General features: G+C 41.5%; 1 protein-coding gene across 2 annotated transcripts in view; it reads right to left on the bottom strand.

Moving 5' to 3' along the window:
• LOC127411723 (slit homolog 1 protein-like) overlaps nt 1-14,474 on the bottom strand; it is a 180,612-nt gene that overhangs the window by 12,983 nt on the left and 153,155 nt on the right. For both annotated transcript variants that reach the window (XM_051647428.1, XM_051647430.1), the window contains 5 exons: nt 11,611-11,839; nt 10,882-11,012; nt 10,637-10,791; nt 9,540-9,828; nt 9,222-9,433 (listed from right to left, as the gene is read on the bottom strand). In XM_051647428.1, coding sequence (XP_051503388.1) covers nt 9,222-9,433; nt 9,540-9,828; nt 10,637-10,791; nt 10,882-11,012; nt 11,611-11,839 — 1,016 coding nt within the window. The remainder of the gene's footprint in view (nt 1-9,221; nt 9,434-9,539; nt 9,829-10,636; nt 10,792-10,881; nt 11,013-11,610; nt 11,840-14,474) is intronic.

Genomic DNA, 14,474 nt, shown 5'->3' with positions numbered 1-14,474 from the left:
GTAGGTGACCTGCAAGCGTTCTCTGTCAGCGAAACGTGCCTGGAGTTCGGTCCGGGCTATTCTCACGTGATCCTGAGACCCCCGACCGGGCTATGTGCCCAAGGTTCCCACCACTCCTTTTAGAGACCAGGTGGTGAACCTGCAAGCACTGCCCCAGGAGGAGGCAGACCTAGCCCTGTCGTTGCTGTGTCCGGTGCGCGCTTTACGCATCTATTTGGATCGCACGCAGAGCTTTAGAATCTCTGAGCAGCTCTTTGTCTGCTTTGGTGCACAGCGGAAAGGAAGCGCTGTCTCCAAGCAGAGGATCGCCCACTGGCTCATTGACGCCATAACTATGGCATGTCTCGCCCAAAACATGCCGCCCCCGGTAGGGCTACGAGCCCATTCTACCCGTGGTGTAGCGGCTTCTTGGGCCCTGGCCAGAGGTGCCTCTCTAACAGACATTGCAGAGCAGCGGGCTGGGCAACACCCAACACCTTTGCAAGGTTCTACAACCTCCGGGTGGAACCGGTTTCGTCCCAGGTAGTGGCACGAAACACAAGCGGATAAGCCCGGGATAGCCGGCCGGGTGTATCGCTTGCACATAGCACCTTCCACCTCCTTTTGAGCTGAAGACGTGCGCTGTTAATTCCCAGTAGTGTTCACGAAAGTTGTTCCCTGGTTGACTTCCTCTGAGCCCTGTGGCAGTCGAGTTTTTGGAGAGACTCGCTGCCGGCCCAGTACACACGCTGACTAAGAGCCCGGTTCTGGGGTAGGTGCTCTGCATGTGGCGGTTCCCTGTAAGGCTAACCCCATGCGATCTATATCTTCCGCTAGTTCGTTTCCCTACTGGCAAACTGCGTCTTCCTTGGGCAGAGCCCCTCAGTCTCCATGTTGTAGTAACTCCTCCCCCATTGGGCAGGATCTACCTTGAAGGCTCTCCACATGGTTGGAAAGACCATGTGATGTATTCTTCCACTTAAATATCCCCCCCTCTCTTGGGGCGAGGTGTGGTCTCCGCGGTGTCCTCCCCTTGGGAGGGACACCCCCCAACTAGACCTGGCGGCCCAGTCGGATAATCCCCCTTCTTTTTAGGGAGTGGAAAAAGAGAAGGGGAAAGAGGCCACGACTGGGTTAAGCCTGTCTCTATCTCTGGGTAGTCGACTTGTCCCCAAAAAGGGCCGTTCGACACTCATAACTGTGTTGGGGGAGGTTACGTGTCGACCTGGTGTGCTGGCTATGAGGCACACAGCAAGTCTGCCCACCACACACCGCCAGTTCACGTAACACAGTTCAGCCTTGTGGCGTTTTGTATAGGGACCCCTAGTGTCACTACATCGACACCAATGTCGAGTGAGTGACAGATAGGGAACGTCATGGTTACTGGTGTAACCTCCGTTCCCTGATGGAGGGAACGAGACGTTGGTCCCTCCTGCCACAACGCTGAACTACCCGCTGAAATGGCCGGACCTTATATCGGCTCCTCAGCGTAAAACCTGAATGAGTGGTTGCATACCAGCTCCTTTTATACCCGTATGTTCGGGGGAGTGGCATGCAAATACCACTCGCCAATTTTCATTGGCCTTTTATCAAAGACCAGAGGTGTCTCGGGCTCCCAAGAGTGACCCCTAGTGTCACTACATCGACACCAACGTCTCGTTCCCTCCATCAGGGAACGGAGGTTACACCAGTAACCATGACGTTCTTTGAAGTCAATATGGCAAAGAGTTCAAAATCCTCGGCTCTGGAGATATTAATAGACACTTATGTGCTCAAGCTGAAATCTCTGGCAGGCCCGCAGACCAGGGACTCGGTTTGGATGGTGCGGTGGGAGAATTTCAGCGTCAGCTGTCCAACATGTCTGTGATGCTGATGAAAGTTGTTGCTGACTTCCGGTAATACGTCGATTACTGCGATGGAAACGAAATTCTCTGAGTTGGTTACAAGAATCGGGGACATCGAGAAACGGATCGATTATCTGGAGTCATCGGAGAGGGATTTAGCTGCTAACCCGCTAGCAACCAAGATAGACTTGGAACACATTTTGGAAAAACTGGAAGACCTTGAGAATCGTATCCATCGAAATAACATCCGAATTGTTGGAATTCCTGAGCATGAAGAAGTCGAAGGTGAAATTCCTAGACAAGCTCTTCCCGAGTCTGCTCGACATAACAGGCCATAAGCTGGAAATCGAGCAAGCTCACAGAGTTCCGGCTCGCAGATCCGCAGAGGGAGACAGGCCCTGATCAATTCTGGCCACATTTCTGAGATCATCTGATAAAGATCTCATGTTACGCAAGGCGAAGAGCAAAGGAAAGCTTTCTTGGAAGAATCACAACATTTTCTTGGACTTTGCGAATTCGACAAGAGAGAAACGTGATCAATTCAAGGAATGCAAGAATCTCTTACATCAACGGAAGATCGCTTTTGCACTGATGTTTCCAGCCAAACTGAGAATAGATACTAAGGATGGCCGCAAAGTATTTACATGTCCCAAGCAAGCATTGTCCTTCATTAGAAACAATGGGGTGAGTAAACCATTTGGTGTTTTTCATGTGACCCCCGAGTAAGCTGTCTTGCTGTACATACATTCTACTGTCTGAGGAAGCTGGGCGCCATTTTTGTTTCTGTTTATGTTGGTTCTGCCTAGCGGCTGGAGTCTGTTTTGTGGAATAACACAACCTTCAAGAAACGTTTGCATTGACAGAAGATCACTTTTACACTGAAGTTCCCGGCCAGATTGAGAATGGACACTAAGGATGGCTGCAAAATATCTACATGCCCACAACAAGCAATGTCTTTTATAAAGTTGATGGACTGAGGAAGTCATGGTGTGTTTCTTATGTGGCCCCCAAATTAACTTGACTCATTAAATATACACTTGACTGTCCAAGGGACCGGGACGCCTGTTTTGTTTCTTTTTGTGCTGGTTCCGCCTAGCGGCTGGAGTTTGTTTTGTGGAATAACACTCCTTCGGGACAGTTGTGGATGAATCTGCTCGTTCTTTGTGCTTGTGCCTCCTGTTGGCTGGAGACTGTTTTGTGGAATATATTTTACAGGACATCGGAAGGATTAAGTCATCTGCTGCACTCATGAACAGCCAGCTCACTGAACACTCGTTTGACTGCCTGAAGTAACTGAACAGCTTTTGTGTGTGTATGTGTGTGTGTGTGCTGGTCCCGCTAGCGGCTGGAGTTTGTTTTGTGGAGGAACACACCTTCGAGACAGTTCTGTGAATGAATCTACATGTTCTTTGTGTTTATTCTGCCTATTGGCTGGAGTTTGTTTTACAAAGTATTTTCTGTTAAGTAATTTTGCCTCACAAAATTTGTACAGAAGCACCGGACTTGAGCAATCTGACAGCAAAGTTGTTGCGGGGGCTCTCGTAGGCATACATGGACTGTTTGAGTTTACAGAGATGGACGCCGGTTGGCGATCTCATGCAGGAGGTTAATGCACACATTTTTCTTTTGGTTCGGTTTGGGGGGAAGTTTGTGGTTTGATTGTTGCACTAATGGGGAATGTGGTCTTTGTAATCTTATTTTTGACACACAATCTATTTTTTCTAATATATAAAAATGTCAAATGTTAATATGAGTGAACTATCTTTCTCCACGTGGAATGTGAATAGGTTGGGGCACCCCATAAAAAGAAGGAAGGTTATTTCTTTTCTTATGCGTAAGAAATATGAAATAGTGTTTCTTCAAGAAACTCATCTTTCCTCGCAGGATGATCAAAAATTTGGGAAGATATGGGGTGGACATGTTTTCTTTAGTGCTGGCTCAAGTAAGAGCAGGGGAGTCATTACATTGATAAATAAGCATCTACAATTCAAATGTCTCAAACAGATTAAAGATAAATTAGGAAGAGTCATTATCGTTTTAGCTGAAATTCAGGGGCAAAGGTTGATTTTGGCTAATATTTACGCACATAACACTGACGATAAGGGCTTTTTTTTATATAGATCTTGAAGAGATGTTGCAAGCCGCTGGCACCCCTCATGATATAATATTGGGAGGAGACTTTAATCTTTTGATGGATTCAGTCCTTGATCATAGTCAAGCAAAAGTGTGTAAGCCCCTTAGAGCAACATTGACACTTCACAGGATGTGTAAAAATCATGGTCTTGCAGATATTTGGCGACTTTTGAACCCATCTGGTAGGGACTATTAATCTTTTTCATCAGTACATAAGATTTATTCTAGAATAGATTTTTTTATATATATAAGTCCCTCATTTCTTCTGCTGTTGATTGTTCAATTGGAAACATTTTAGTCTCAGATCATGCCCTGGTGAGTTTAGAGGTGTTGGAGGTGTATGGAGAAAAATAATTCATGTAGTTGGCGCTTTAATGAATCCCTGTTGCAAAATCCTGAATTCCAACAAATGCTAAAGGCTGAAATCAGTGTCTATATGGAGACCAACTGGTCCTCAGTGTCCTCTGTGGGTGTGGCTTGGGAGGCACTTAAGGCGGTTCTTAGGGGTCGGATCATACAGTATGCCTCATTCACCAAAAAATCCAAAGCACGAGAATTTGGAAGGGAATATTAAAAGGCAGAGCTGAGGCACCGAATGTCGTCTGATGGCCTCAGAGAATTTCCCCAATTGAAATACAGATATAATACTATTTTGTCACAGAAGGTGGAGTTTTGGCTATTCAGGGCATATTTTGAGTTGGGGGACAAAGCAGGTAAGCTTTTGGCTAGATATATAAAGCAGAGAGTCTACCATTCCTTCTGTGAAATCTGCTGGTGATGAAATATTTACCTCAGCCATTGATATTAATAATGCTTTTAAAGAATTTTATCTTGATCTTTATAGTTCCACAACTTCGTTTACTGATGAAGATATTAGAAACTTTGTGGAACCATTAGAACTCACAAAATTGACGACTGAGCAAAAAAATTATCTTGATTCTGAGATAAACTTGGAAGAGGTTGGCGAGGTAATTAAGGCCTTGCCTACAGGCAAGTCTCCGGGGCCAGATGGCTTTGGCGCTAAATTTTTTTGATCTTATGCTACAGAACTGGCTCCACTTTTGCTAGAAGTTTATATGGAATCATTAAAGAATGGAAAGCTTCCACCAACCATGACACAAGCCCGGATCAGTCTGATTCTTAAAATGGACAAAGATCCAAACGAGCGTAAGTGTTACTGTCCAATTTCCCTGATCCAGTTAGAGGTAAAAATACTGTCAAAACTTTTGGCTAACTGATTAAGTAAAGATATGGCATCTCTTATACATAAGATCAGGTGGGGTTTAATCGGGGCCGCAGCTCTTCTGATAACATCAGGCGTTTCATCAATATTATGTGGTCAGTGGTGAATGATCAGACTCCGGTCGCTGCCATCTCACTTGATGCTGAAAAGGCGTTTGATATGGTAGAATGGCATTATCTTTTTAAGATTTTGGAAATATATGGGTTTGGGAATACTTTTATTGGATGGATTAAGTTACTTTTTAGACACCCGGTAGTGGCGATACAAACAAATGGATTAATTTCAGATTATTTTACTCTGGACAGGGGCACCCGGAAGAGTTGCCCTCTTTCCCCATTATTGTTCTGTCTTGAACTGGAACCATTAGCAGCCGCAATAAGAAAGAATCATCTGCTTTACGCAGATGATATTTTATTATTCGTCTCCAACCCCACTAGATCTATGCCTTGCCTCCACAGAATTATTAATTCCTTTTCTAAGTTCTCAGGATAGAGTCAATTGGTCTAAATCCGAAGCTTTGGCTCTGACAGCATCCTGCCCAGTAACGGCTTTTCAGCTGGACGCTTTCCAGTGGACCAAACAGGGCATTAAATATTTTGGCATTTTATTCCCAGCAAATTTGTCCGATTTAGTTAATTTTGACCCCTTAATAAAAAAAATTGTGCATTGTAAGCAGGTGGGCTTCATTACATTTATCTATGATTGGGAAGGTTAATGTTATTAAAATAAATTGTATTCCAAAATTCAACTACCTGCTACAGTCCCTCTAGATGTCCCCTTCTCTTATTTTAAGCATTTTGATAGCATAGCAAAGTCCTTCATTTGGAATGGTAACCATCCCAGATTACATTTCAGTAAGTTACATAGGCCAGTTAACAAAAGTTTTATTATTATGCATTTGGTCTCAGACATTTGGCTCATTGGTCGCTTCCACCTGAGAGAGCCCCTACCTGGTTTTATATTGAACAGGAAGTTATTGCCCCTATTTTGCCATTGCAAAGCCTTTCTATTAAACTAACCAGAGGAGTTAAGTCACACCCCGTTATTTCGCATTTGCACGCGGTATGAACAAAAGCGTCCAGAGTGTTTAATTCGGATATTTATTTAAACGTTGCCTCGAGTTTATGGCTAAACCCAAAATGACGTATTAATAAGTCCCCTTTCTGCTTGTCAGAGTGGATTGTGAGGGAGGTTAATAAGCTCGGTGTCCTATATGAGAGTGGAGTGTTGAGATCTTTTGAAAATATGGTTCAACATTTCAGGATTCCCAGATCTCAGTTTTTTAGGTATTTACAGCTGCGCCACCTGCTCTGTACTATTTTTGGGAGTAGCATACACCCCCCTAAAGCGGAAGATACTCTAGAAGTGGTGATTACTGCTTTTGGAAAAGGTCATGAGGCATCAGTGTATTACTCCCTCCTAATTCAGAGTCTGGGGGACAGAGCTTCAACTTCTCTCAAGAGATTATGGGAGAAAGATTTACATTTATATTTACATTTATTCATTTGGCAGATGCTTTTATCCAAAGCGACTTACAAAAGAGGAAAACATAAGCGAATCATCTTAAGGAGACAGTGGTATGAAAAGTGCCGTATTACAAAGTTTCACTAGCATCATAATAGTATTCAAAACAGAATAAAGTGCAACAGGAATTTTTTTTTTTAATGACTGTGCTCATGGAAAAGATGTGTTTTTAGTTGTTTTTTGAAGACAGAGTGAGTCTGCTTCACGGATGGAGTTGGGAAGGTCGTTCCACCAACGTGGTATGATGAAGCTGAAAGTCCAGGAAAGTGTTTTGGTGCGTCTTTATGTTGGTACAACAAGGCGACGTTCCTTAGCCGACCGCAGGCTTCTAGTGGGCGCATAGCTCTGCATAAATGATTTTAGGTATGCTGGAGCAGACCCAGTGACTGTTCTGTATGCCAGCATCAGAGCCTTGAATTTGATACGTGCATCAACCGGTAGCCAGTGGAGAGAGATAAGGAGTGGTGTAAGATGCACTCTCTTTGGTTCATTAAAGACCAGACGTGCTGCTGCATTCTGGATCATTTGCAGGGGTCTAATTGCACATGCAGGGAGGCCTGCAATGAGAGCGTTACAGTAGTCCAGTCTAGTTATGACAAGTGACTGGACAAGCATTTGTGTGGCATGTACAGAGAGGAAGGGTCTTATCTTCTTGATATTGTAGAGTGTAAATCTACATGATCTTGCGGTCTTTGAGATGTGGTCTGTGAAATTTAGTCTGTTGTCGATGGTGTTGTCGATGGTCTAGATTTCTGACCGATTTAGAAGGCGTTACTGTAGTTGCACCCAGCTGCACGGTGATGTTGTGTTCAACAGCAGGGTTGGCTGGAAAGACAAGGAGTTCAGTATTGGCTGGGTTGAGTTGCAGGTGGTGCTCCTTCATCCAGGCCGAGATGTCTGCCAGGCAGGCAGAAATTCGAGCAGTCACTGTGGTGTAGTTGGGCTGGAAAGACAAGTAGAGTTGCATGTCATCAGTGTAGCAGTGGTAAGAGAAACCATGTGTCTGAATAATGGGTCCCAGTGATGTTGTGTATATAGAGAAGAGAAGTGGCCCAAGCACTGATTCCTGAGGTACCCCAGTAAGTAGCTGATGTGGCTTGGATACCTCACCTCTCCAGGCTACCTTGAAGGACCTACCTGAGAGATAGGAGTTAAACCAGTCAAGCACAGTTCCTGTGACGCCCAGCGAGGAGAGGGTAGAGAGTAAGATCTGATGGTTTACTGTTTCAAAGGCTGAAGAAAGGTCCAGCAGAATCAGGAAGGATGATCTGGATTCAGCTTTTGCCTGTCTCAGCGACTCAGTGACAGCCAGCAGGGCAGTCTCGGTGGAGTGTCCACTTTTGAAACCTGACTGATTGTCATCCAGCAGCTTGTTCTAGATCTAATCTTGATATTGGAGGAGGGAGTGTGGGCTAGGATTCTAAAAAACATCAAGTCTACATCTTTAGATTCAAGGGTGCATCTGATGCAATTTAAGATTTTGCATCGATTCTACTGGACCCCCTCTAGACTGTATAGGCTTGGTCTTAAAGAAACACCGACCTGCTGGTGATGCCAATCAGAAGACGGGGACACAACCCATGATTTTTGGGGATGTGTTAAGATCCAAGAATTTTGGTTGAGGGTTCAGAGATTCATGTGTGACGTATTGGACACTCAATTTTCATTATGCCCCAGACTCTGCATTTTAGGTGATAGGGCGGTCATTAATTTTGGGAATAGTCACATAAAAAAAGTTGGGTCTAATTTTCGGGGGGAGGGGTTTAATGTATATAATTGATTCCGTATTTTATGTTGTGTTTGTCTGTCTTGTGGATGGAATCAATAAAAACTGTTAATAACAAATAATGTTAATTTATACGAAAGCATATAATAATAAATTTCTTAACATTAAAAAGGTGTTTAAGTTAACATTACTCAATGCATTAGTTAATGGCAACTAACATGTAAAAATAACACATCTTTACAGTATTTATGTGTAATGTTTAATGTTTATAATACATGACAAGAAAAGATGAGCGGAGTTCTCCCATGCAAAACTTATTTGACAGTTTTCTCATTCTTGTGTATGTTGCTGAAGATTTACATTTTTTTTTTATTACTTTTCTTCTGCACAGTGCAGAAAAATGTTCTCAGAACTATATATGTGGTTTTGATTGTTGATTCGACAGTTATTCGATAGTTCAAATATATGTTTTAACTTTTGCTATGTAATGCTAAATAATAATAATAATAAAAAAAATAAGCTTAAAATATTAATGTAATGGCTCAGGGTTGAGTTTACAGTTACAATTTTAATTCAGATTAATGAACAGATTCACATTTGGACTTGGCTTGTTTTGGATTCTGTCTCGAGTCCGACTCTGCCCTCTTTGGACTCAATTGGTTAAAGACTCCGACTTGACTAATGTGGACTCAAACCCTACACTACAGGTCTTTTCAACAGGGTGTTGAGAGCAGCTCGCCTGTGGCAAAGGCTTTTCAATTTGCTGTCTTACCCTTGTCACATAACTCTCCGCTGTAGTCGACCTCACAATGACAGTAGGCATTTTCTGAATCAGATATCTGACAGTGACCATGTTTGCATTGGAGCTTTCTGCATGGGTTGAAGAGTTCTTCCTGTTGGTTGCACAGGGCACCATGAAAACCCTCCTGACATTCGCAGTGGTATGACTGCATATCCATTGGAATACACTTTCCATGGACACACCTGTGCAAAAATTACAGTTACTCTATGGCATCATATTAATCAAAGAGGTAGGGGAGATACATAACATTACAAGTCGCATACAGAACAAATCAGTCAGCCTACTCACTTGCTGCCCAGGCAGGGGTTTGCCGCTGGCTGGTCGCAGTGTTGCCCACTCCATCCAGGCTGGCAGTGGCAAATGGGGCCCGTTGGGCCATTGGGTTGGCAGATGCCATGTAGGCAATATATCTTTCGGCAGGGCTCACACCCGGGCACCACACCGGGTTTCATCTGGGTTTTGGTAAAGTCCTGTAGCTCATTATTAATGTAAAGGTTCTGAATACAGCCATGGAAGCTGGAGCCGTTTTGGATCTGCCAGACACGAGGGGCTGTGGGGTGGACATCGACCGGCATACCTGGTTCAGAGAGAAAATATCAGAGCAGGGTTGGGAAGAGGCTAGTGGCAAAAAAACTGGATGACTATAGCATGCAAAGTTAAAACTTCATTAACAATTCTAATTCAGATGCCATTCATACTAATCCATGTATGCTGCTTGTAATTAATTTTATGACCAATAGATTGAGTAATGTCGAACAAAACATTTTTTAAGAATAATAATATAAACAGAAATTGGGAACCAACATTGATGCAATGTGCTTTAAAGCAAAATGTGTACTACAGAACACTGGTTCTACTTTATGGAGGCTAAAACAAGTGAATTAAAGTACATTTAAATATTTTGAATATGGAAATTTAACACTGGGTATAGTAGTTCCAGCAACCACAGCATGAGAAACTGGGCCAGGTGGGTTCATGGCAGACCAAAATTGTGTTAATAAAAGTCACATCTGAGTAAGTTGTACCCTCATTGGTCAGAATGTTTGTGCTCCTCTGGGATTTAGCTCATGCATTAATCTACAGAATAAAACGATATACCGGTAGAAATCTGTCAGCTGGTAAAAACTTTATACTGTATCTCGGTTATGCAAAAGGCTGCTGCATGGTACCCAATGTGTATTCCAATCAGTGGTTGCACTACAAATAAACATTATTCATCATTCGGATGTATATGAACAGATACAGATTTCCTCTACAAAGATACATCAGGTATGCTCATGGTTATCATAAGGATATTGGTTTTGGTTCGGATTTGTACATGCATAAATAAACTGAACAAAGGGAGAAAACAAACCAGGTTCCAGATATCTATGGTGTACCCTTACCCCCCACGTATAGTGGAGCTTCCCCCCTCAAGGGTTGCGCTTGGCCAAAGCTGTCCATGGTTGTTGGTGTGCCACCATCTATGGAAAGGTTCACCATCTGGTCTAAGGTCACCAGTTCTACAGTGTGGAACTGCCCATCATTGATGGTTTCAGTACTGTGTGGGGAACAAACATTAAAAATAAATGTTTACTGTAAAAACACAAATGTTTCAGTCCCTGCAAGAAAACAAAACACTTCATCTCACCTGTAGATTGCATGACCTGGTTGGCTTCCAGCATCATAGCTGACTTTAACATGACCTTCATGAAGCTCCACAGCAATGTGGTCATTGTCTCCATTGTACAGAAGAATGCCATTGTCTTCTGCTGTGGACACCTGAGGACAGAACCAAAAAAGCAACCCTCATCAGAACAAACCTGCATTCACCCTTTAATGTCGACAGGACCAGGATACTTTTATTACAAGAGTAGTTTGCACAATCATGATAGGCCAAGGACCCATAAAACTTATTGGAGCATTCTTCTTGTATGCTTGATCCTATTCACTCCAAATTATTGAAAGAGGTACTCCTCCGTGTGTTTAGGGCAGGCCCCTAGAACTTTCAATCTGGTATTTATTAAACCCCTTATAAAGAATCCTCATGTCTACTAATGTCCCAAATACTCTTGTATTCTGATAGCACCAAGAATAGTTAAATCCACTAGAAGATGGATTAAAGCATTTTCATACATGGCTTTGGAGTAGCCTTTTCTAGCATTTTTCTTACATGGCTTTGCCTTCCTAGCAACATTCAGCAACATACTATTCTTTGTCTTGAGTAGTATGTTTAGCCAGACATATTCTTTAATCTTGCCACACTAGCTCTGTATGCTGGGTGCTATGTGTTGTATGTATGTGTGGTCTGAAAATGCTATATAAATACAATTGAACAATAAAAAAAATCATTTTTAAAAGTTTGGGCTTTAGTGAATACCTGTAGAGTGATGTTGGCCTGAGGCCAGTTCTTCAGGTCACTGAGGAGCAGGTATGAATCTCTGTCCACAAAATTGACACTGACCAACTTTTCACAACGTGGCCCACCAAATCCTGCCAGGCACTGACACAGTGGATGGCCACCCCGCTCCACACAAGACGCACTGTTCTGACAGTCAGCCAGGTCACAGGGAGAGAGCGGAGTAGATGGCACTTCACAAAGCTTTCCACTACACACAGAATATTCAAGGTAAGGCAAACTTTGATCAAATCAAATCTGATTTAGATTTTTTTTTGGTCATGCATGTTCCTTTGCTGAAGTCTTTGCCTTTATGAGAAACTGTATGAAACTGGTATTTGTTAATGACCAAAATTTAAAAGAGGCATGGCAACATCACTCAGTGTGCCTTGAAAATTGTTGTGGAACTTTCCTCCCATACAGCTTGAATCACAGTTGTAGATAAAGGCAGACTCACTGACTATCAAGTAACCTGTTATAGATGACAATCTATGAAGAAGCCCCAAAAATGGTTGTAGGGAGAAGTAGACACAAATGATTCAGTACCCCAACATGAACCCTCATCATATGCAGTAAATACAGTGGGTTAACGCTCACTATAAGACAGTACTCCCACAACCAAACTGCACAGGACCAAGATGGGTCCTTACTAGCTTAATAGGCTAAAGTAGCAAAGAAAGACCAGAAGTTAACTTTTAGCATTATTAAACTATTAATGCTGCATCACAGCACCAAAGATGCTTTTGTATCTGTTAGTTTTCTTCTTTCTCCTTCCCAATAAGAGTCTATGGTTGCCTATAGAACCATACATAGGAAAATTATGAAATTTGACACACTAATTGGGGTTGTCACATGGTTGGATTGGGAGACAAAATGTTAATGGGAATTTCAGGATTCTTGAAGCCAACTGAACATAGGTTTCACCAGAGATATTAGGGCAGCACAATTAATCATATTTTAATCGCGATCATGATTTCTGCCTCTCCCGGTTAATAAAACATAACCATCTACAAAATTAGTGAGCTAGCGAGCAGAAATGATAAGACAGGTAAAGTTGCAAATTGTTGTTAATTTTCATTATAGGCTGTCTACGGATGATAGACCAAATCACAAGCTCTTTTGAAGTCTATTTTCAACTGAACTGACCCTTCATGCTCTCTTCAGAAGTTCGGCTAGGAAAGTCTTTGAAGAAGAGTTTGAAATTCGTTGAAATTTTGATACCCGAGTTTCCCAGTTGGGAGGAGACGTAAACTTTCAACATGGCTGAGGAAAGTATGTTTTTTTTGTAGTGAATGACTGGTTTTATTCATTTTTCTAAATACAAATACATTGCTACTGCTTACCGTTTTGGTCATATTCATTTATGTATATTAGCAACCATTTGATGCATGTTGTACATTTTTATACTGTGAAAATATCTTGTATTTGACCAAAATTCCATTATTGTCAGCAAGCCGAGTAACGTATTATAGTGTCAAAATAAAAGTTCCTCAAGAAATATGTATGAATAAACCTGGTGTCCTCCATGTTCTTTCCAAGAACAAAGCACTTTGAAGCCATGTACTTGTAATTATCACTTCAGAAGTGGGAAGTAGCATAATTCTGATAGCACGTGAGATGAGAGCATTTCACCATATATGGTAGGAGAAAAACAAAGCTGTTGTCAACAGAAAAAAACAGTACAGTTTTGCACCAAATGTTTTTTTGAGACAGTATAGCAATGCCGTGTGTTAAATTATTACAGAAATATATTACTATTGTTCACTAACATTGTTCACTGCAATATAATAATAATGATCCTAATAAAATTTGTAAAACTGATCTTTTAGAGAGGACTTGAGTGTGAGCCCCTAAAAGATTAGCTTTCTATTGGCAGTAAAGCATGGGCAAAACGTGACTTGTCAAAAGGAATCACTTACTAATTTGTAGTTTTTAAACCTTGTTCAACATGAGAGCTGCTGTTTAATGTTATTTTATGTTTTTTGTTATTTTAGAATGTATATCTAAGCAGTGGCAACTAGGGCTGCAACTAACAATTATTTGGAAAATTTACTAATCTAACAATTATTAGAACTATTCATAGACTATTTAGGCAATTACTGGAATGATTAATCAGCAGCTCTTAACCGACAATTCAGCTTGTGCCTCAAATTATGAGGTTGTAATAAACATGTGCTTACTAAAAATAAAAAAGAGGATGAAAGCATCTTTTAAAAACACCTCTAAATGATCTTCACTGAATTACAGATAAAAATACTGGAGGATTTGTATTTAGAAAAAAGTCCTATTCTTATTGAGTATTTTTGCCTTGTTTTCTATTAAAAAATATATTTTTTTAAATCCTTAAAACAAGATACAGTTACCAGAGAAGCAACATACAAGGTTAATAACATATGCCTTGTCACACCTGCCTTTAAAGGAATATTCCAAGTTCAATACAAGTTAAGCTCAATCAACAGCATTTGTGGCATAATGTTGATTATCACAAAAATTTGTTTCGACTCGTTTTTCGTTAAAAAAGCAAAAATCTGGGTTTCAGTGAGGCACTTATAATGGAAGTGAATGTGGCCAATTTTTGGAGGGTTTAAACAGAAATGTGAAGCTTATAATTTTATAAAAGCACTTACATTAATTCTTCTGTTAAACTCATGTATTATTCGAGCCCATCTGGTAGGGACTATAAAATGTTTTCATCAGTCCATAAGATTTATTCTAGAATATTTTTTTTTATATATATATATATCTAAGTTCCTCATTTCATCTGTTGTTGACTGCTCAATTGGAAACATCTTGGTCTCAGATCACGCCCTGATGAGTTTAAAGATGTTGTCACATACAGAGAAAAA

Source organism: Myxocyprinus asiaticus, chromosome 21, assembly GCF_019703515.2.
Source record: "Myxocyprinus asiaticus isolate MX2 ecotype Aquarium Trade chromosome 21, UBuf_Myxa_2, whole genome shotgun sequence".
Classification (NCBI taxonomy): domain Eukaryota; kingdom Metazoa; phylum Chordata; class Actinopteri; order Cypriniformes; family Catostomidae; genus Myxocyprinus; species Myxocyprinus asiaticus.
This window is presented reverse-complemented; position numbering and strand designations above follow the sequence as displayed.